This window comes from Phyllobates terribilis, unplaced genomic scaffold (assembly GCF_046119375.1).
Source record: "Phyllobates terribilis strain yellow unplaced genomic scaffold, ASM4611937v1 Scaffold_12__6_contigs__length_324123572, whole genome shotgun sequence".
NCBI lineage: Eukaryota > Metazoa > Chordata > Amphibia > Anura > Dendrobatidae > Phyllobates > Phyllobates terribilis.
In genome coordinates this window covers 196,586,774-196,608,449 of record NW_027362772.1, presented here as the reverse complement: position 1 = coordinate 196,608,449, position 21,676 = coordinate 196,586,774, and the positions used below count along the sequence as shown (strand labels likewise).

General features: G+C 41.7%; 1 protein-coding gene across 1 annotated transcript in view; it reads left to right on the top strand.

Annotated features, from left to right (window-relative positions):
• The window catches only part of LOC141172400 (sacsin-like), a 140,387-nt gene that overhangs the window by 35,168 nt on the left and 83,543 nt on the right, over positions 1 to 21,676 (top strand). Inside the window, exon 3 of the mRNA XM_073656557.1 lies at positions 11,022 to 11,060. Within this exon, the coding sequence (XP_073512658.1) occupies positions 11,057 to 11,060 (4 nt within the window). The 5' untranslated portion in view covers positions 11,022 to 11,056. The remainder of the gene's footprint in view (positions 1 to 11,021; positions 11,061 to 21,676) is intronic.

The following is a 21,676-nucleotide window of genomic DNA, read 5'->3' as shown; positions in this document are numbered from 1 at the left end:
CATGTTACTGGTAGAACTAAGACTCTGGAAAAGCGACATGGCTCTCGCCCCCCTCAAATGAAATGCAGTGAAGTCTGCACTCTCAAATCCAAATGCCCCACTTTGCCTCAACCACAGTAAGCAGACACATGTTTGGCTTTATTATAGTGGGGACAGAGCACTTAACAATTTACGGGGTGTGTGTCTCCAGAAGAACAATCTGGGCACAATGTATGGAGGCACTACAATATATGGGGGCTCTATACTGTATAGGGCACAATGTATGGGCACTAAACTGGCAGATTTTGTAATTCTCCAGGAAAAAAAACTGGCGTGGATGTTACAAAATAGTTACTGCAGCCTTAGATCAATTCATCAAGAGGTGCAATTTCTACAATAGTCACTTTTGGGGTTTGGTTTTTTTTCTGCTGTTCTGGCACCTTTTGGGGCTCCACAAATGTTGCCGACAAACTATTCTACCAAAATCTGTGCCCCCAAAAGCCAAATAGCGCTCCTTCCTTCTCAGCCCTGACGTGTGGCCTAACAGTAATTTCTGATAACATATGGGGCAGCACATTGTCGGGGAGAAATTGTGCAATAAATCTTGGGGTCCAGTTTCACCCATTAACCCTGGTGACAAGTTTGTAGCAAATACAAAAACTACATTTTTCCCACAAAGATGTCATATTTTCACGCCTCAATGTTATAAAATTCTGTGAGGCACCTATGGGTTCAAAATACTCACTACACCCCTAGATGAATTCCTTAGGCAGTGGAGTTTCCAATATGGTGTCACCTGGGGAATTTCTGATGTTCTGGCACCTCAGGGTCTTTGCTAATGGAGCCCACAATCTATTCAAACTAAATCTATCTTCTAAAAGCCAATTAGTGCTCCTTCCCATCCGACCCCTTCTGTGTGTTCAAACAGTAGTGTACAACCACGTGTGGTTTGGTACATATGGTGTACAACCACTGTGTTCGGTAAATATTGCATAACAAATTATGGGGTCCTATTTCACAGAGAAAATCCGTCTGGAAATCCGCTCCAAGCCACCAAGTGCCGTGACTCCTATCCCTCCCCGAAACTCCTCTGGATCACTCTCCACATTTGACCCAGTCACAGAAGAAGTCTCCAGGCTCCTCTCTTCTTCTCATCCCACTACATGCACCACTGACCCCAATCACTCACATCTACTGCAGTCTCTCTCTCCAGTCGTCACTACTCGCCTAACTAAAATCTTCACCTCTCCCTCTCTTCTGGTATGTTCCCCTCTTCCTTCAAACACTCCATCATTACTCCATTATTAAAAAATCCCTCTTGACCATTCTTGCACAAACTACAGACCAGTCTCCAATCTCCCCTTCATCTCTAAACTCTTGGAGTGCATGGTCTACTCCCGCTTTGCCCATTACCTCTCCATTTAGTCTCTTCTACACCCATCACAGTCTGGCTTCCGCCCCCTACATTCTACAGAAACTGCACCCCTCAAAGTAACCAATGACCACCTGACAGCAAAACATAATGGTGGCTACTTTCTGCTCATTCTTCTTGACCTCTCTGCAGCTTTCGACACCGTTGACCACCACCTCCTACGCTCTATGCTCCACTCAGTTGGCATAAAGGACACTGCTCTATCCTGGTTCTCCTCCTACCTATCTGACCACTCTTTCAGTGTATTGTTTGCTGGCTCCACTCCCCTCCCCCCCCCTCCTTCCTCTCACTATTGGGGTACCTGAAAGTTCAGTCCTTGGCCCTCTTCTCTTGCCCCAATTGGACAAACCATCAGCAAATTTGGCTTTCAATACCATCTTTATGCTAATGACACACAACTATACACCTCATTTCCTGACCTTACCCCCACTGTACTGCAGAACACCAGTGACTGTTTGGGCGCAGTTTCCAACATCATGTCCGCTCTCTATTTGAAACTCAACCTTTCCAAAATTGAACTTCTGCTCCCGCTGTCTACTCAGTTCCCTAAATATGACATCTCCCTTTCCGTGTGTGGCACCACAATAACACCGAGCCAGCAGGTGCATTGTTTGACACTAATCTTTCCTGCACTTTCCATATACAATCTCTCGCCCCCTCTTGTCACTTGCACCTGAAGAACATCTCTAGAATCCGCCCCTTTCTCACCTTGGAAACAGCAAAAACCCTCACTGTTGCGCTGATCCACTCCCACCTTGACTACTGTAACTCTATTAATTGGCCTCCCCCTCACTCGACTTTCCCCTCTCCAGTCCATCCTTAATGCTGCAGCCACGATAATCTATCTGGCTAATCGTTACTCGAATGCTTCCACTCTATGCCAGTCATTGCACTGGCTGCCCATACATTATATGAGCCAATTTAAATTGCTTGTTCTTACCCACAAAGCTCTCCACAGTGCGGCACCCCCCTAGATCTCCTCCCTCATTTGTTTACCGGCCTACCCCTTCTCTACGGTCTGCAAGCAACTTTCGACTAACATCCGCACTAATCTGTACCTCCCACTCCCGGCTCCAAGACTTCTCCCAAGCTGCACCTATTCTTTGGAATGCTCTACCCCAATAAATTAGGATGAACCACAACTTACACAGTTTTAGGCGCTCCCTAAAAACAGACCTGTGTCCTATCTCGTTCCCTAATCGAAGTCCTTTTTATATTTTTATAGCCCATTCATTATTTCTCCAAACAGAAGTCTCCACCAAACTCCACCGCACCCAAAAGCACTACAAATACTGGCTGGTGATGAGCTCATGCAGCCTTTATCTATCACTCATCCCCTCAAGATGGCTGGACCATCATTGTAAATAAGCCACTGTACTTAGTGTCACCCCCACCTCATTTTAGATTGTAAGCTCTTACGAGCAGGGTCAACATTATTTCTGCTTTAATTATTGTATTATCTTTAGCTATGTTACTTATGACTGTTGTATATGTACCTCTGAATTGTAAAGCGCTGTGGAATATGTTGCCGCTATATAAATAAAGATGATGATTATTATTATTATTAGTGGAAAAATTACATTTTTTGTTCTCTTATCTAGAAGTTATAAAGTTTTGTGAATCACCTGTAGGTTAAAAATGCTTAATACACCCCTAGATGAATTCTTTGAGAGGTCTAGTTTCCAAAATGGGGTCACTTGGGGGATTCTGCTGTTTTCGCATATCAGGGGCTCTTCAAATGCGACATGGCATTAACAATCTATTCCAGACAATTGGCATTCTTTCCTTTTCTAGCCCTGCTATGTGCCCAAACAGAAGTTTTTGACCACCTATGTGGTATTATCGTGTTTGGGAGAAATTGCGTAACAAATTATGGGGTCCTATCCATTGTGAAAATTACAAATTTGAGGCTAAAACTACATTTTCATGAAAAAAAATTTAAAATGTTCAATATGACAACCTAATGTTATCAAATTCAGTGTAGTACATGTGGGCTAAAAATGCTCACTATACTCTTGGATAAAATCCTTGATGGGTGTAGTTTCTAAATTAGGGTAACTTGTGGGGGTTTCCACTGTTTAGGCACATCAGGGGCTCTCCAAACGCGACATGACGCCCGCAGACCATTCCATCAAAGTCTACTTTTCAAAACATCACTCCTTCCTTTCCAAGCCCTCCTGTGCACCCAAACAGTAGCTTTTCCCTACATATGGGGTATCAAATTACTCAGGAGCAATTGCACAACAAATTTTGCGGTCCATTTTCTCCTGTTACCCTTGTGAAAATAAAAAAATTGGGGCTAAAAGTGCATTTTTGTTTACATTTTTTTATTTTTACGGTTCTACATTGTAAACTTCTGGTAATCACCTGGGAGTTCAAGGTGCTCACCACTCCTCTAGATATATTCCTTGAGTGGTCTAGTTTCCAAAATTAGGTCACTTGTGGGGGGTTTCCACTGTTTAGGCACATCAGGGGCTCTCCAAAAGTGACATGGCGTCCGCTCTCGATTCCACCCATTTCTCTATTCAAAAAGTCAAATGGTGCTCCTTCCCTTCTGAGACCTGCCATGTGCACAAACAGCAGTTTTATCCCACTTATGGAGTATCGGCGTACTTAGGAGAAATTGCAAACCTAATTTTGGTGTTTATTTTCTCCTGTTACCCTTGTGAAAATAAATTTGGGACTAAAGTAAAATTTTTGTGGAAAAAAAAAAGTTAAATTCTTATTTTTTTCCTTCCACATTGCTTTAGTTCCTATGAAGCACCTGAAGGGTTAATACACTCTCTTGAATGTGGTTTTCAGGACTTTGAGGGGCTCAGTTTTTAGAATGGTGTCACTTTTGGGTATTTAATGTCATATAGACCCCCCCCCCCCAAAGTCACTTCAAATATGATGTGGTCCCTAAAAAAAATTGTTTTGTAAATTTTCTTGGAAAAATGAGAAATCGCTGTTCAACTTTTAACCCTTATAGCTTCCTAACAAAAAAAAATTTGGTTCCAAAATTGTGCTGATGTAAAATAGACATGTGGGAAACTTTATTTATTTACTATTTTGTGTGACATCTCTCTGATTTAAGTCTAATCTGATTTAAGGGCATAAAACTTTAAAGCGTGAAAACTGCGATATTTTCAAAAACGCAAGTAATATCGAACAAATGTTACCATTATCATGAAGTACAATATGTCGCGAAAAAAATCTCAGAATCAGTGGGATCCGTTGAAGCGTTTCAGAGTTATTGCCACATGAACTGACACTGGTCAGAATTGTAAAATTTGGCCTGGTCATTAAGGACATAATTGGCTCACAGTAAGCTCATTCTGATTGTGTGTGTGTGTGTGTGTATGTATATATATATATATATATAATAAATAAATTTAGTACAGACCAAAAGTTTGGACACACCTTCTCATTTAAAGATTTTTCTGTATTTTCATGACTATGAAAATTGTACATTCACACTGAAGGCATCAAAACTATGAATTAACACATGTGGAATTGTATACTTAGCAGAAAATATGTCTTATATCCTAGGTTCTTCAAAGTAGCCACATTTTGCTTTGATGACTGCTTTGCACACTCTTGGCATTCTCTTGATGAGCTTCAAGTGGTAGTCACTGGAAATGGTCTTCCAACAATCTTGAAGGAGTTCTCAGAGATGCTTAGCACTTGTTGACCCTTTTGCCTTCACTCTGCGGTCCAGCTCACCCCAAACCATCTCGATTGGGTTCAGGTCTGGTGACTGTGGCGGCCAAGTCATCTGGCGTAGCACCCAATCACTCTCCCTCTTGGTCAAATAGCCCTTACACAGCCTGGAGGTGTGTTTGGGGTCATTGTCCTGTTGAAAAATAAATGATGGTCCAACTAAACGCAAACCGGATGGAATAGCATGCCACTGCAAGATGCTGTGGTAGCCATGCTGGTTCAGAATGCCTTAAATTTTGAATAAACCCCCAACAGTGTCACCAGCAAAGCACCTCCACACCATCACACCTCCTCCTCCATGCTTCATGGTGGGAACCAGGCATGTAGAGTCCATCCGTTCACCTTTTCTGCGTTGCACAAAGACACGGTGGTTGGAAACAAAGATCTCAAATTTGGACTCCTCAGACCAAGCACAGATTTCCACTTGTCTAATATCCATTCCTTGTGTTCTTTAGCCCAAACAAGTCTCTTCTGCTTGTTGCCTGTCCTTAGCAGTGGTTTCCTAGCAGCTTTTACCATGAAGGCCTGCTGCACAAAGTCTCCTCTTAACAGTGGTTGTAGAGATGTGTCTGCTGCTAGAACTCTGTGTGCCATTGACCTGGTCACTAATCTGAGCTGCTGTTAACCTGCGATTTCTGAGGCTGGTGACTCGGATAAACTTATCCTCAGAAGCAGAGGTGACTCTTGGTCTTCCTCTCCTGGGGCGGTCCTCATGTGAGCCAGTTTCTTTGTAGCACTTGCCCAATTTTTCGGACTGACTGACCTTCATTTCTTAAAGTAATGATGGCCACTAGTTTTTCTTTACTTAGCTGCTTTTTTCTTGCCATAATACAAATTCTAAGTAAAGAAAAACTAGTGGCCATCATTACTTTAAGAAATGAAGGTCAGTCAGTCCGAAAAATTGGGAAAACTTTGAAAGTGCCCCAAATGCAGTTGCAAAAACCAAGAAACAAAGAAACTGGCTCACATGAGGACTGCCCCAGGAAAGGAAGACCAAGAGTCACCTCTGCTTCTGAGGATAAGTTTATCCGAGTCACCAGCCTCAGAAATCACAGGGTAACAACAGCTCAGATTAGAGACCAGGTCAATGCCACACAGAGTTCTAGCAGCAGACACATCTCTTCAACAACTGGTAAGAGGAGACTTTGTACAGCAGGCCTTCATGGTAAAATAGCTGCTAGGAAACCACTGCTAAGGACAGTGCATATCTCCAGAAGCACGAGCTGGCAGATTTGCAATTTTCACTCTGCAGGATCCACTACTGCTTGTTTCTGGAAAACACCTATGGAGTCTAAATTATCATTACACCTGTAGATAAATTAGAGGTGTATAATTTACAAAATGGGATCGCTTGAGAGGGATTCTGCTCTTCTGGTACTTAAAAGGGTATTCCCATCTCCAAGATCATATCCCAATAATGTCTCTTTCCTCATGTGCAGGCATTGCTGGACCTTAGGTATTCATGTGTATGACTACTGATATAGGGACAGTTAGCTAGTTTCTAGTGGTCGTAACCATGGATACCTAAGGTCCTGCAATACCTGCACATGAGGAAAGACATAGCGAATCAAAAATACTATACTACATATCTAACTGGAGGTATTTGCTATTATTATTATTATTCCTACTAGATATTGGGATAGGATCTTGGAGATGGGAATACTCCTTTAAGGGCCCTGTATATGGAGTCTGCAAACTATTCTACAATAATTTCTAAGAGTCAAATAGCGCCCCGTCGCTCCAGAGTCTCACCGTGTGGCTAAGCAGTACTGTACAGACACATATGGGGTATTGCCACTTTCAGCGGAAATTGTGTGACAAATTTTGGTGCCATTTTTTTTTTACCCATTTCCCAGTGTGAAAATGTAAAATCTGGGGCTAAAACTAAATTTTTGTGGTAAAAATGTAATATTTTTTTTCTTCACTGCCCAATGGTATAAAATTCTGTGACACACCTGTGGTGTCAATATACTCACTGCACCCTTTTATGGATTAATTGAGGTGTAGTTTGTCAAATGGGGTCACTTATGGGGGGTTCTGCTGTTCTGGCACCTCAGGGGTCTCCGAGTGAGTCATGGCACCCTCAAACCATAATAACAAAATCTGCACTAATAATATGACACTCCTCCCCTTCTGAGCTTTGTACTGTGCCTGAAAAGTAGTTACCGATTACATGCAGGGAAATGGCATACTCGGGAGAAATTGCACAACGAATTGTACCGTTCATTTTCTCCAGTTATCCCTTTTGAAACTTAAAAGCTTGGAGCCAAAGAAACATTTTAATAGAAAATATTATAATGTTCCATTTACTCAGACTAATGTTATCTAATTCTGTGAATTTCCTGAAAGTTAAAAATGCTCACAACATCCCTAGATTAATTCTTCGAGAAGTGTAGTTTCCAAAATGGGTTCACTTGTGGGGGTTTCTGCTTTTCTGGCTTGTCAATGTCAGGGGCTCTTCAAATGGGACAGCGTCCGCAATCTATTCCAGCCAAAATTGAGCTCCAGAATTCAATTGGCGCTCCTCCCCTTCCAAGTCCTGCCGTGCGCCCAAACCCTAGTTTTCCACCACATATGTGGTATGTGTGTAGTTAGGAGCAATTGCACAACAAATTGTATGATCCATTTTTTTTTCTTTTAACCTTTTGAAAATGTAACATTTGGGGCAAAACCAACATTTTTGCATGACAAATGAATATTTTCTTTTTCACGGCTCAACTTTATAAAATTTTGTTAAGCATCAGTGAGTTCAAGGTGCTTACCACATCTCTAGATAGGTTCCTTGAGTGTGGTAGTTTTCAAAATGGGGTCACTTTTGGGGGGTTTCCACTGTTTAGGCACATCAGGGGCTCTACAAATACAACTTGGCATCTGCTATCGATTCCAGTAAATTTTATGTTCCAAAAGTCAAATAGTGCTCCTTCCGAGGCCTGCCATGCCCCCAAACAATAGTTTTCCACCACATATGGCATATCTGTGTACACAGGAGAAATTGCATAGCAAACTATACAGACCAATTTTCTCATTTTACCATTGTGAACATACGGTAATTTGTGGCTAAATCAATATTTTGTGGTAAAAAGTAAAATTTTCATTTTGTTCTTCCACATTGCTTTAATCCCCCTGAAGCACCTGAATGGTTAATAAACTTCTTAAATGTGGTTTTGAGCTCTGAGGTGTGCAGTTTTTAAAATGGTGTTACCTTTGGGTATTTTCTGTCATATAGGCCCCTCAAAGTCACTTCAAATGTGATGTGGTCCGTTAAAAAAAAAAAAAAAAAAAAAATTTTTGGTTTTGTAAATTTTCTTGACGGGTCCTCTTTAAAACTTATCAATTGGTGTGCTGGGTGTCAAACCCATGCAGATCTGATGCTGAGTTATCCTTTTTTAAGAAAAACCTTGACCTATGACCACAATATGCAAGTCAAAAGGAATGAGAAATAAGTTGATTTTTCTTTTTCCTCTTTATAGGTCCAAAATTCTGTGCTGATTCATTTTTCAATTTATTTTTATTTATCAACCAAGGCTTTATACAGTGCTTTAAATTATAGGCCACAAAAAAGTCTGTAGCGGCTATAGACCGCCAGACAAAAAGAAATACTGACAAGGATAATCTAAAATTAGACAACTTTATTCAAAATTAAATAAAATAATACATAAAATAGACAAGGAAAACCTCCAAAACAAAGGGGGAATGGAAACCACAAACAAGGTCTATTCACAGCACAAAAATTAATAAATAAATGCTGGTAGGTAATGTGATTCACCTCAACATACTAGGTCTCCAAAAAAGGGGTTGCGAACTTGAAGGATGCTAATCTAAATATAGCGCCAGTGCGACAAAGGAAATATGAGCATCAGAAAGTTACATATTAATAAGCATCAAAATACTGCTCAAACAATAGATAAAAGAATCAAGAAAGCAGGAGTAGCTATAAATCAAATCCTAAAGCAGAGTGTGCTAAGGAGCGCAATACCCAAAAGGAGAACATAATTACCTAGTGTAGAGATGGATACAAAGGTGCTGAAAGCCCAGGGTGTCCTCCCCACACCCGACGGACGCCGTTTCGCTCAATCACTTCTTCCAGGGGCGTGTCCCTTTAAATTATAGGCATTTAGGAAAATGATAAAAAGTTCTGGTTGCCTGCAGCCACCTATAGTTATGCTACTTTAGTTTGGATCATGAATATTTTAAACATGGAAAAACTTTTTAATGAGTTTTGGAAGGTTACACAACTTAAAGATGACATATCTCCTCTTAAAAATGTTATGAAATAAAGTGGATAGAAGCTAAGCCGCAGCTGTAAGTGATGTATGAATGCATGCTGCTCCAGCTCCATATACTAGCTGCATCCCGTGGAAGCCAGAGCTGTTAACTCATCTGTAGGGGTGCCAGCGGTCCGACCCCCAAAGTAGTAAACTTTTTAGACTCTCCCCCCCCCCCCCCCTCACCCTTCCCTTCTGACCAGGCAATTTTACTATTTTTTTCCATTGACAAAGTAATGCTTGTTTGCAGGACAAGTTGTAGTTTTGAATGACACCACTCATACCATACAATGTACTGGAAAATGTAAAAAGAAATCCAAATGCGGAAAAAGAGCAAAAAAGACCCACACAATTTTGTCGGTATGATTAAGGCAATACCAAACTTAGCTTGTATAGTGTTTATTTTTTCAGCAAAAAAATCATAAATTTGCAATTAAATTGTTGGGCTTGTCACTATTTTATGAGACCAGTAACATTTACCGTATCTTTTTTTTTTTTTTGCCAATAAAGATATTTTGAGGGCTTGTGTGTTTGTTTTTTTTTGTTTGTTTGTTTTTTCCTTGTAAGCTGAAGTTTCTATTGGTACCACTATGGTGATAGAAAAACATCTTGTATAAAAATATCATTTTGCATGCAAAATGATATCAAAACATAAACACAGTAGTTTTTGACCACATATAGGATATTTCTGCATTCAGAAGAAATTCCTTTACAAGTTTTAGTCCATTTTCATCTGCTGCCCTTGTGAAAAAAGGAAAAAATTTAGACTAAAACAACAACATTCTTGTGGAAAAAAAACATAATTTTTCATTTTCACACCTCAATATTATAAACTTTCGAGAAGCATCCGTGGATCCAAAAGGGTTGATACACGACTAGTGTAATTCCTTGAGGAGAGCAGTTTTCCCAAAATGCGGTCAATTGTGGGAGTTTTCTGCTCTTTTTGGCACTTTTGAAGCTCTCCAAATGTGACATGGCGTCCAAAGTCTATTCCAATCAAAATTGTATTCCAGATGTCAAATGGTGCTCCTACCTTTTGAGCCCTACCGTGTGCCCAAATAGTAAATTTTGGCCTCTTATTGAGTAATGTTGCAGTCATGAGAAATTGTGTAACTCATTTTTGAATATATTTTCACTCATTACTCCATGTGAAAATGAAGGATTTGAGGTTAAAGCAATATTTTAATTAAAAGAATGTAATTTTTTCATTCCACTTTGCATTAATTCCTGTTTGCATGCAGTTTTAAATATTTTGAGCGGTGCGGTTTCTAAAATGGTATAACTTTTTGGGGTTTTAAGAAGACAAGGAAGAATTTGTGGATACCTCCCATGCTGCTATCCATGGAAGGCGTCAGTACTCAAGAGTTTATCAAAACATTACATCCAATAAATACATGAAAAGATTTTTGCATAAAATAGAAGAAATAAAATGCATATATCAAAAGTATTTAAAATATTTATTTTTATTTTGATGTTATATGTATTTTATCTTATTTTATGCACAAATCTTTTCATGTATTTATTGGATGTAATGTTTTGTGTCTTTTCAATTTACCATGTGCCAGACACCAACCACGTACGCTTGTCAGAAATCATCATATCTTGTCCTATATTAAATGTTGATTTTTTTTCTTCTGTTACAGCTTTGAAGAAATTATAGCAAGACCCTAGAGAAAGTATGGGTAAGTATTAATATATATAATTACTACTATGGTTTCCTTATTTTATTATTTTTCGTACGTGGAAAACCAGGGACGTGGAAACCTTCTTAGAGTTTTTCAGACTGCGTTTTGTTAACGTTGATTTTTCTGGCAGAATGTTTTTCAATGTATTTTTTGCACATTTTTTTTTTCGGCATTGGGCACTTTTTCAGGTTTTCCACACTGAAAAAACTGCACCATTTGTATTATATGTTTCAAATTGAAACCAATCCAAAGCTTCGTTAGCACCTTCCTGCCATATGACATACGGTACATTTATATCATGGGTAGGAAACGCATAGCACTCCAGGCAGTACATTTATAACGTAAAGATGCCACTGACTCAGAAACTGGCACCTCTGGCATCTGGATCAAACTGTAGCATCCAGCCAGGCTCCTGCTGCAATGGCTTTGATCTTCGATGTTTAACCCCTTAAATGCTGTAGTCAAATTATGCAGCATTTAAACGGAGCACGTCACACCCTAAATGCATTTTAAATTGGCTATACAGTGTTGTGGGGGACTACGCTCCTCTAACAGCCATACTAGCATTACCCAGAGCAAGCACTGTCTTAATGTCGCCAGCATATGAGCAGCCACATGTGCACAGTGGCCAGGCGCATTCCCCTCACTTAGTGCATCTGGAATCAGAAGAAAGGAGACATGGAAGATCCCATACCTGGCCGCGCACACACTGACAACATCCACATTCCAGACAGTGCTCACTCTGGGAAGTGAGCACTGTCAATTAGAAGTGGAGGAAGGCTCCCAATGTATAACTGAGGAGGTGTAACGGTGCACCAAACTCTTGGCAATGCCAAGCCTGCACCTAAGCCTTTTCATTTACATATAGATTTAAAATTCACTTTCTCAGGCTCTGAACCAGTAACGTGTACAAGGCTAGTAGATCTGTTAAAGGGGCTAAGAACTGTACAGCACTGTAGAGCCCATTTAAAATGCACTTTGTGGATGACAGACTCCCTTTCAGTTTCTGACAGAGCGAGTCGACAACCTCTGTACCCTCATTACCACCCCTCCCTTTGTGACTTGATCACAGGGTGCCGATGCTTGCTATAGCAATGACCTTTAAAAAAAAATAACAAAAAATGTTTTAGAAAACTAAAAAAAAATACTAAAAGGGTTTGTTCAATACTGGACAACCAATTTTTAATAGAGAAGTACAGTGGGTACGGAAAGTATTCAGACCCCTTTAAATTTTTCACTCTTTGTTTCATTGCAGCCATTTGGTAAATTCTAAAAAGTTCATTTTTTTTCTCATTAAAGTACGCTCTGCACCCCATCTTAACTGAAAAAAACAGAAATGTAGAAATTTTTGCAAATTTATTAAAAAAGAAAAACTGAAATATCACATGGTCATAAGTATTCAGACCCTTTGCTCAGTATTGAGTAGAAGCACCCTTTTGAGCTGGTACAGCCATGAGTCTTCTTGGCAATGATGCAACAAGTTTCTCACAACTGGATTTGGGGATCCTCTGCCATTCTTCCTTGCAGATCTTCTCCAGTTCCGTCATGTTTGATGGAGAACGTTGGTGGACGGCCATTTTCAGGTCTCTCCAGAGATGCTCAATTGGGTTTAGGTCAGGGCTCTGTGTTAGCTGTGTACTTAGGGTCATTGTCTTGTTGGAAGGTGAACCTTCGGCCAAGTCTGAGGTCCAGAACACTCTGGATGAGGTTTCCATCCAGGATATCTCTCTACTTGGCCGCATTCATGTTTCCTTCAATTGAAACCAGTCGTTCTGTCCCTGCAGCTGAAAAACACCCACATAGCATGATGCTGCCACCACCATGTTTCATTGTTGGGATTGTATTTGGCAGGTGTTGAACAGTGCCTGGTTTTCTCCACACATACCACTTAGAATTATCACCAAAAAGTTCTATCTTTGTCTCATCAGACCAGAGAATCTTATTTCTCATAGTCTGGGAGTCCTTATGTGTTTTTCAGTAAACTCTATGCGGGCTTTCATATGTCTTGCACTGAGGAGAGGCTTCCATCTGGCTACTCTGCCATAAAGGCCCTACTGGTGGAGGGCTGCAGTGATAGTTGACTTTGTGGAACTTAATCTTATCTCTCAACTGCATCTCTGGAGCTCAGCCACAGTGATCTTGGGGTTCTTCTTTACCTCTCTCACTATAGCTCTTCTCCCACGATTGCTCAGTTTGGCTGGACGGCCAGGTCTAGGAAGACTTCTGGTGGTTCCAAACTTCTTCCATTTAAGGAATATAGAAGCCACTGTGCTCTTAGGAACCTTGAGTAATGCAGAAATTCTTCTGTAACCTCGGCCAGATCTGTGCCTTGCCACTATTCTGTCTCTGAGCTCCTTGGGCAGTTCCTTTGAGCTCATGATTCTCATTTGGTCTGACATGCACTGTGAGCTGGGAGGTCTTATATATACAGGTGTGTGCCTTTCCAAATCAAGTTCTATCAGTTTAATTAAACACAGCTGGACTCCAATGAAGGAGTAGAACCATCTCAAGGAGGATCACAAGGAAATGGACAGCATGTGACTTAAATATGAGCGTCTGAGCAAAGGGTCTGAATACTTATGACTTGGTGAAATTTAAGTTTTTCTTTTTTAATAAATTTGCAAAAATTTCTACATTTCTCTTTTTTTTCAGTCAACATGTTGTGCAGAGTGTAATTTTAATGAGAATTTTTTTTTAACTATTTAGAATTTACCAAATGGCTGCAATGAAACAAAGAGTGAAAAATGTAAAGGGGTCTGAATACTTTCCGTACCCACTGTATGTTTTTTCATGTTTTTCTTGTCTTGCATGCTAGAACTATTATGAAGCTGTTGTACAGTAATAGGCAATTCCTTTAAATTGCCTTTTTGCCTTTTCAATGACTTTTTTATTGGGGAAAACACTAAAAAGCTAAAAAAAAATGTATACATATTCGGCATTGCCGAGTCTGACGACTCGAACTATAAAATTAGCATGCTGCTTGACTTGTCCAATGAATGTCATAAAAAATACATAAAAATACCAAATTTTTGCATGATTGCAGCCAGGTATGCTTTTTTTTTTTTAAATGCTCTTGCGTTTCAGAGAAAACCACAGTTTGAAAAGCTGGACAGGAACAATGAGAATATACGAGACTAGTCCAGTGCTTTACCCCCCTCCTCCCCACCACTCCAGGTGATTGACAGGTTTCTCTCATCTGTGTGCATCGGGAGAGACCTGTCAGTAACCTGGAGCAATACGGGGAGAAGCCGTCCTTCAAACTATGATTGTCTCTGCAATGTTCTGGCAATTCAGAGAAAACAACCATGTATCCAGGCTCTGATTTACGTTGCCTTTGGTTTGGGCAGCATGAATCAATTGGCAAGTTCTCTTTAAACATGCCTAAGAATATAAAGTTATTATCGCAGCAATCGTGCTGACTCACAGAATAAAGTGAGTGACACGTTTACTGACGTGTCAATTGCTTTAAAAAATAAGTAACAGAAATCTAAATGTTCATGTTTTACCTCGTCGCACATTACTTTTCTGTACAATACTTTTGAAGTCAAAATGCTCCATATACCACTTGATAAATGTCTTGAGGAGTGTCCTTTCCCAAATGGGGTCATATCCTAGAGGTTTATTTTAGTTTTTCATCTTAGAATTTCAGCAATTGTAGACCAATGCTTTCGTAAATTCTCAAATTTAAGCAATAAATGCGCATTGTAATTTGGGCCTTGTTATATGTTCAGCCAAAAGATTGGGGGCCCACATAATTAAGGTCTCCTTTTTGTATCTCGTCACATACCCCAGGACCCATAACAATGTGTAAAGCTTTCACTCCTAATAAGGGGGCTTGAGTCCCCTGTAAGAGGCAAAAAGCCTTTATAACTTGATATGCTTTGTCTGCAAGAGACTCATTTACCTCCTCTTCATGCCCCAGATATTATCACACCCATTACCAAAGAGTATATAATTCTTTTATATAGGACCGAGTATCCATTTTTCTTACAAATTCATTACCAATCTCTGTTACTGAAAGTACAGTATATGTGATCCACAGAGTCGGCTCCTGATATTGCTATGAAGAATCCATGAGATAAAGGTGTACTCAGTAAATTCCTACACTCCAAATGATGCTGGTATCCAGTTCTTTATAACTCTTTGTGTTACATAGGTTGAACATGATAGACCATTCTCAACCAGTTATACTTTTTCTATTGCTAGTGACGCGCCCCCTAGGCCGTGGGGTACTCGGTAGCCGGGCCGGTCAATGCTGGGGAATGTAACAGTGGCAGTGACTCGGTCCGTGACCCAGGGCGGTCAATTAAAGGGGAATAAAGTAAAAGGAATAAAGTTTTTTTTTTATATAATGTTTGTGACGCCACCTGTGCTATGCGGCTATATGGGGCCGCCGCTGCGCTGCGGTGCAGATCCTCTGGAGCTGATGGTGATGCAGCAAAGTTGGTTCTGCTCTCCATAGGCAGAGCTAAGCCCCAGGGCAGGAAATGGTGATGTTATGAGGTAGATGATACTGGTGCTGTGTAGTGCAGGGGGTGATGGCGCAGCAATAATTCCAGGACACTGTGGGGTGCAGTCTTCAAGGTTTACTCACAGTTATCACTCTGCTCCAGGTTACAACTGCCAGCTTATAACCACCCACGTCATCCTGCGTTCACCAAGGAAGGGGTACAGCAGCTCTCCTCAGGTATTTCAGGAGTACTTAAACGGGACCCCATTCTATGGTCCTTCCTCAGTCGTCTTCCTGCGCTGGCTCTCACCCTCCTGCTATGCGCCTCACAATCAGTGTCCCAAGCCAGTAGCCTCGGGCCTTGTCGGGTGACCTGCAGTCCCCTGAATCCTATGCGGCCACCTTTTCGGCGATGTAATTGTGGTAGTGGGCAGCTGCACCTTGAAAGTACAGTAGCCTCCGGTTATCTAGCTGAGCCTGGTTGTTCTCTACTAGTTTAGGGGCTGGTCCCTCCACGTCCGTGTAGATTCAGGCACATGGGTGGCTTCCTGCACTTTCCGTGCCCCTGGGATCCCCTCTGTTTCTCTGGAGCCTTCCCTCTGCTCCTGTCCTCTCTGTCTGTCCTCCTGGGCCTCAGTCTAGGCCCGCTCCTTCCTTCTCTCCTCCACCCTTCCACCCACACCCCGGGCAGTGCTCCCTCCTTACCCGAGAGTGAGAGTCCGCGGGCTGGAACAGAGTAAAAACAAGATATTTTAGACATACAAAATTTTTAGAATGCACAACTTTTTCTTCCCTTTATGGGAGGCTCTTTTCTTAAATGTTACTGGTTTTTATTAGCATATAAAACATTCTAAAAGCATTTTCAATAACATTCTTCTTCATACTTATAAAACGTTTTCATAATAAACACATTTTCAGCAAACTACAGTGAGATCCATAACTGGTGTCCATCTCACCGAAAACCCAAAACGTAGGCCCTGGGCATGGCTGCAGGGCATAGGTGATCCAGTGGTTGGACCACGCCAAATGGGTTTTTGTTCCTTGGTCTTGATAAAACCAACAAGAAGCACTTTAAGAAGTGCAAACTATTTACAATGGAAAGTTTTTTTGGTTGTTCACTGTCCACAGCCTATCAGTCTTTTTCTTGACCAGGTAACTATAAAACTTTAAACACACACTTTTAAACACTCTGCATTATTTTTAATACCCTTCCGGGTAACTATTTCCAGTTCAACTTTTAAACAGGGAGTTCAGTAGTGGTGCTCCCTCCTGGGAAACACCTGTCTGCTATAGGCTGGCCCAGCCGGGTCATCAGCCTTGGACTGCAGAGGCATGTCCTCCTCCTCCACTACCCTTTTCACATGGAGGGAATACCATCCGTACTCTCCCTTATGCCGGGTGTTACAACTCTCCTGTTAGGTTTTTTTTAGTTTGCTGGTCACATGACCATTTTGCCTATTTAATCCGGCTCCGCCCTTCTGGCTTTGCTGGACTTCATTTGTATTTACTACTGTTGAGCTAGCTTGTTGCTCTATTGCCGTACTCTGTTAGTTTTGCTAGGTCTTATGACCTCTTTGCGTTTTGTTGTGTGTTTGTCTTTGACTGCTACTATTTCTGCTAGGAGGTGTCCAACTTATTCCAGTCCCTAGATCTTGTAGGGATCCCTCCCCCACATCTATAGGTCTGCGTTCAGACTAGCCGAGGACTTTAGCGGGTCTGATCGCAGGATCAGGTTCCCCGTTACATCGTAGGGATCTAGTTTAGTTCTATTGTAGGGACAGATCTCCTGCCTTTCCTTAGTCTCTGTAGCAGATCATAACAGTAAGTCCAGCCAGTAAAAAAAAAAAAAAAAAAAATGTTTCTAAGGAAAGACCTCCAGTTTTCCATCATGGTCTCAGTGCAAGATTTGGCTCAACGCTTGCAGCGACTCTCTCTGGAGGTGACCAAGCTCCAACAACACGTGAGTAGCTGTTCTGGAGCGCATTTTGTTGAACCTAAGGTACGTCTGCCTGATCTATTTTTTGGTGAACAACAAGATTTTTTTTCTTTTAAAAATGCTTGTCTATTATATTTTTGTTTGAGACCCGGATCCTCTGGTGATGAATCACAGCGCATAGGGTTCATAATGTCACTTTTGCGCAAAGATCCTCAGGGATGGGCCTTCTCTCTCCAACCTAGTGATCCGTGCTTTAGATCAGTGGATAGTTTTTTTTCTGCTTTGGGTTTGTTGTACGATGATCCTGATCGTGTCTCATCTGCTGAGTCTGAATTAAGATGTTTGAGGCACGGATCAGGTAATGTGGAAAAATATTGTTCTCACTTCCGTCGGTGGTCTGCCCAGGTGGGGTGGAACGATTCTGCTTTGAAAAGCTTGTTTCTTGCAGGGCTATGTGAAAGGGTAAAGGATTTACTGATTGCTTATCCCACACCTGGAAACTTGCAGGAGGCAATGCAATTAGCTATACGGGTGGACAGGAGACTGCGTGAAAGGGTTAATGTGAGCAAATCCTCTGCTATGTCAGTTTCGAGTTCTGAGAGGTTCTGTGCTGACAAAGAAGAGCCGATGGAAATTGGGGTGATGGCACCCCGCTCTCAGGAAAAAGACCGCCGACTTTCTGAAGGCTTGTGTTTCTATTGCGGAAATTCTGGTCATTTTATTAAGAGCTGTGTGCTTCGTATGAAGAAAGAAAAAAAAATGGTCAGTCATGCCCGTATTGCCTGTATAAATTCTAAGGGGGTATTCCTATCTGCCACTACTGCTGCTCAGGATGAATTAATTGAATTTCGGGTATTTGTGGATTGTGGATCTACTCTGAATGTGATTGATGGGGGATTTTTGGAAAAACTTAGATTAGAACCTAAAACTTTGTCATCCCCTATTGCTGTGGTTTCTGTCGATGGCTCTCCCTTGAAGAGTGTTACTCACAAGGTCTGTGAATTTCCCCTCACTATTAATGGTATTCATCAAGAGAATTTGGATTTGGTGGTATTGGATAATTTGCCTTCTCCAGTAATATTGGGGTTACCCTGGTTGAAATTGCACAATCCTGTGCTGGATTGGTCTACCAATGAAATTAAGTCCTGGAGCCCTAAGTGTTATGACAAGTGTTGTAACGGGCGCATTGCTGCTGTGGATAGAGGGGAATTGCCTGTACCTATTCAGGATTTTTGGAGAGTTTTTTCTGAGGAGGAGTCGCAGGTTTTGCCCCCCCATAGAGACTATGATTGTACCATTGAATTTGTCCCTGGAGCGACTCTTCCTAAGAGTCGTTTATTTAATCTTACTATTCCTGAGAGAAAGGCTTTGGAGGAATACATACAGACAAGCTTGGCCGCTGGTCATATTAGGCCTTCCAAGTCTACTGTGGCTGTTGGTTTTTTTTTTTGTAAAAAAAAAAAGATGGCGGTTTACGTCCTTGTCTGGACTTTCGTGAGATTAATAAAATTACTGTACGCAATCCTTACCCACTGCCATTGATTCCCGATTTATTTAACCAGTTAGTGGGGGCCAAGTGGTTCTCTAAAATTGATCTCCGGGGGGCATACAATTTGTTGCGCATGAAGGAGGGTGATGAATGGAAGACTGCTTTTAACACTCCTGTGGGTCATTTTGAGAATCTGGTTATGCCTTTTGGTCTCACCAATGCTCCAGCATTTTTTCAGAATCTTATTAATGACATACTTAGACCTTTAATCGGCAAAAATGTGGTTGTGTATTTGGATGACATTTTGATTTATTCGCCGGATCTGGAGTCTCATTGGCGGAGCGTACGTGAGGTATTACAGTTATTAATGGACAATTCACTTTTTGCTAAGCTGGAGAAATGTGAGTTCGCTGTACAGAGAATTAGTTTTTTGGGCTACATTATCTCCAGTGAAGGTTTTGAGATGGACCCGGTTAAAGTTCAAGCTGTGCATAGGCCTAGGCCTATTGGTTTGAAATCGATACAGAGGTTTTTGGGTTTCGCCAATTATTACAGAAAATTCATAAAAAAAATTTCTATTATTGTCAAACCGCTGACCGATCTCACCAGGAAAGGTGCTAATGCGGTTCAGTGGACTTCTGAGGCCATTGAAGCTTTTGTGTTTCTAAAGGAGAGGTTCACCTCTGCTCCCATCCTTATGCAGCCTGATGTGACTAAGCCGTTTTTGGTTGAGGTTGATGCTTCTTCGGTGGGGGTTTGTGCGGTGTTGTCTCAGGAAAACAAGGATGGAGTACATCCCTGTGCCTTTTTTTTCAAAAAAATTTTCCGAGACTGAACTTAATTACGATATTGGTAATTGGGAATTGCTGGCGATTAAACTCGCATTTGAACACTGGCGTCACCTCTTGGAAGGTGCTGAATTTCCCGTTCAGGTTTTCACTGATCATAAAAATCTGATCTATCTTGATGCTGCCAAGCGCTTGAATGCCCGTCAGGCTAGGTGGGCACTTTTTTTCTCGCGGTTTAATTTTTCCGTTACTTACATCCCGGGTACCAAGAATGTTAAAGCGGATGCTTTGTCTCGCAGCTTTTCTCCCATGGTCGGTGTTGAGGAGGAGGAGGAGACCATTTTACAAGAAGGTGTTGTGATTGCTGCTTTGGACTCCGTTTTGGAGGATGAGATTCTTAAAGCACAGGAGAATGCCCCATCTAACACTCCCCATGGGAGGTTGTTTGTGCCTAGGACCTTTAGGAGAGATTTGTTTGAGTGTCATGAGTCTCGGTTGGCAGGTCATCCAGGAATTTCTGAGACCAAGAGACTTGTGGGTCGCAGTTTTTGGTGGCCTGGATGGCAGAAGGAAGTCATTAAGTGGGTGCGCCAATGTACTGTGTGTGCAAGATCCAAGTCTTCGCATGCTCCTGCTACGGGGTTGCTTTTCCCTCTGGAGGTTCCTAGTGCACCTTGGACACATCTGGCTATGGACTTTATTACTGACCTTCCTCCCTCTGAAGGTTTCACGGTCATCTGGGTGGTCGTGGACCGTTTTAGCAAGATGTGTCACTTGGTTCCCTTCATCAAACTGCCTTGCGCTAAGACACTCGCTAAGGCCTTTGTCAAGAAGATTGTCAGACTACATGGTGTTCCTACTGACATTGTTTCTGATAGGGGACCTCAGTTCGTGGCTCGTTTTTGGCATGCCTTTTGTGACAGGTTGGGAGTTCATTTGTCGTTTTCATCTGGATATCATCCTGAGTCTAATGGCCAGACAGAAAGGAAGAACCAGGATGTTGAGCAGTTCTTGCGTTGTTTTGTGGCAGACAATCAAGAGGGGTGGTCTGAGTTTCTGCCACTTGCTGAATTTGCTCTTAACAACCATACATCCTCTTCTGCTGGGTGTTCGCCTTTTTTTTGTTGTTCTGGGAGACATCCGTCTTTTGGGTCATTTTCCAAATTGGTTTCGGCTGTGCCTGAGGAGGAGAGTTTTTCCGGTGATTTGGAGAGAGTTTGGACGGATGTGCGTGGTAATCTTCAGGAGGCTAACAAAAAATCTAAAAGGTACTTTGATGGGAAACAGCAAGAGGTTTTGTTTGCTGTTGGTGACATGGTTTGGCTGTCCTCTAAGAATCTGCGATTGAGGATTCCTTCTAAAAAATTGGGTCCCAAGTTCGTAGGGCCCTTTAAGGTACTTCAGATAGTTAACCAATCTGCTGTTAGGCTGGAGGTTCCTACGTCCTGGAGGATTAATCCGGTGTTTCATGTTTCTCTGTTGAAAAAAGCTGATGTGTCGGATGGTGACGCCTCTGCCACTGTTCCTCTGGTGGTGGAGGACGGGGAATATGAAATTTCCCGCATCCTAAATTCTAGACGGTATAGAGGGAGTTTGCAGTATCTCGTCGCTTGGAAGGGTTTCGGACCTGAGGATAACTCATGGGTGAGGGCGGATGATGTTTCTGCCCCCAGACTTGTCCGAGCGTTTCACAGGAGGTTTCCTGGTAAGCCTGGGCCTAGGGGATCCGGAGGATCCTCTTAGAAGAGGGGGTACTGTTACAACTCTCCTGTTAGGTTTTTTTTAGTTTGCTGGTCACATGACCATTTTGCCTATTTAATCCGGCTCCGCCCTCCTGGCTTTGCTGGACTTCATTTGTATTTACTACTGTTGAGCTAGCTTGTTGCTCTATTGCCGTTCTCTGTTAGTTTTGCTAGGTCTTATGACCTCTTTGCTTTTTGTTGTGTGTTT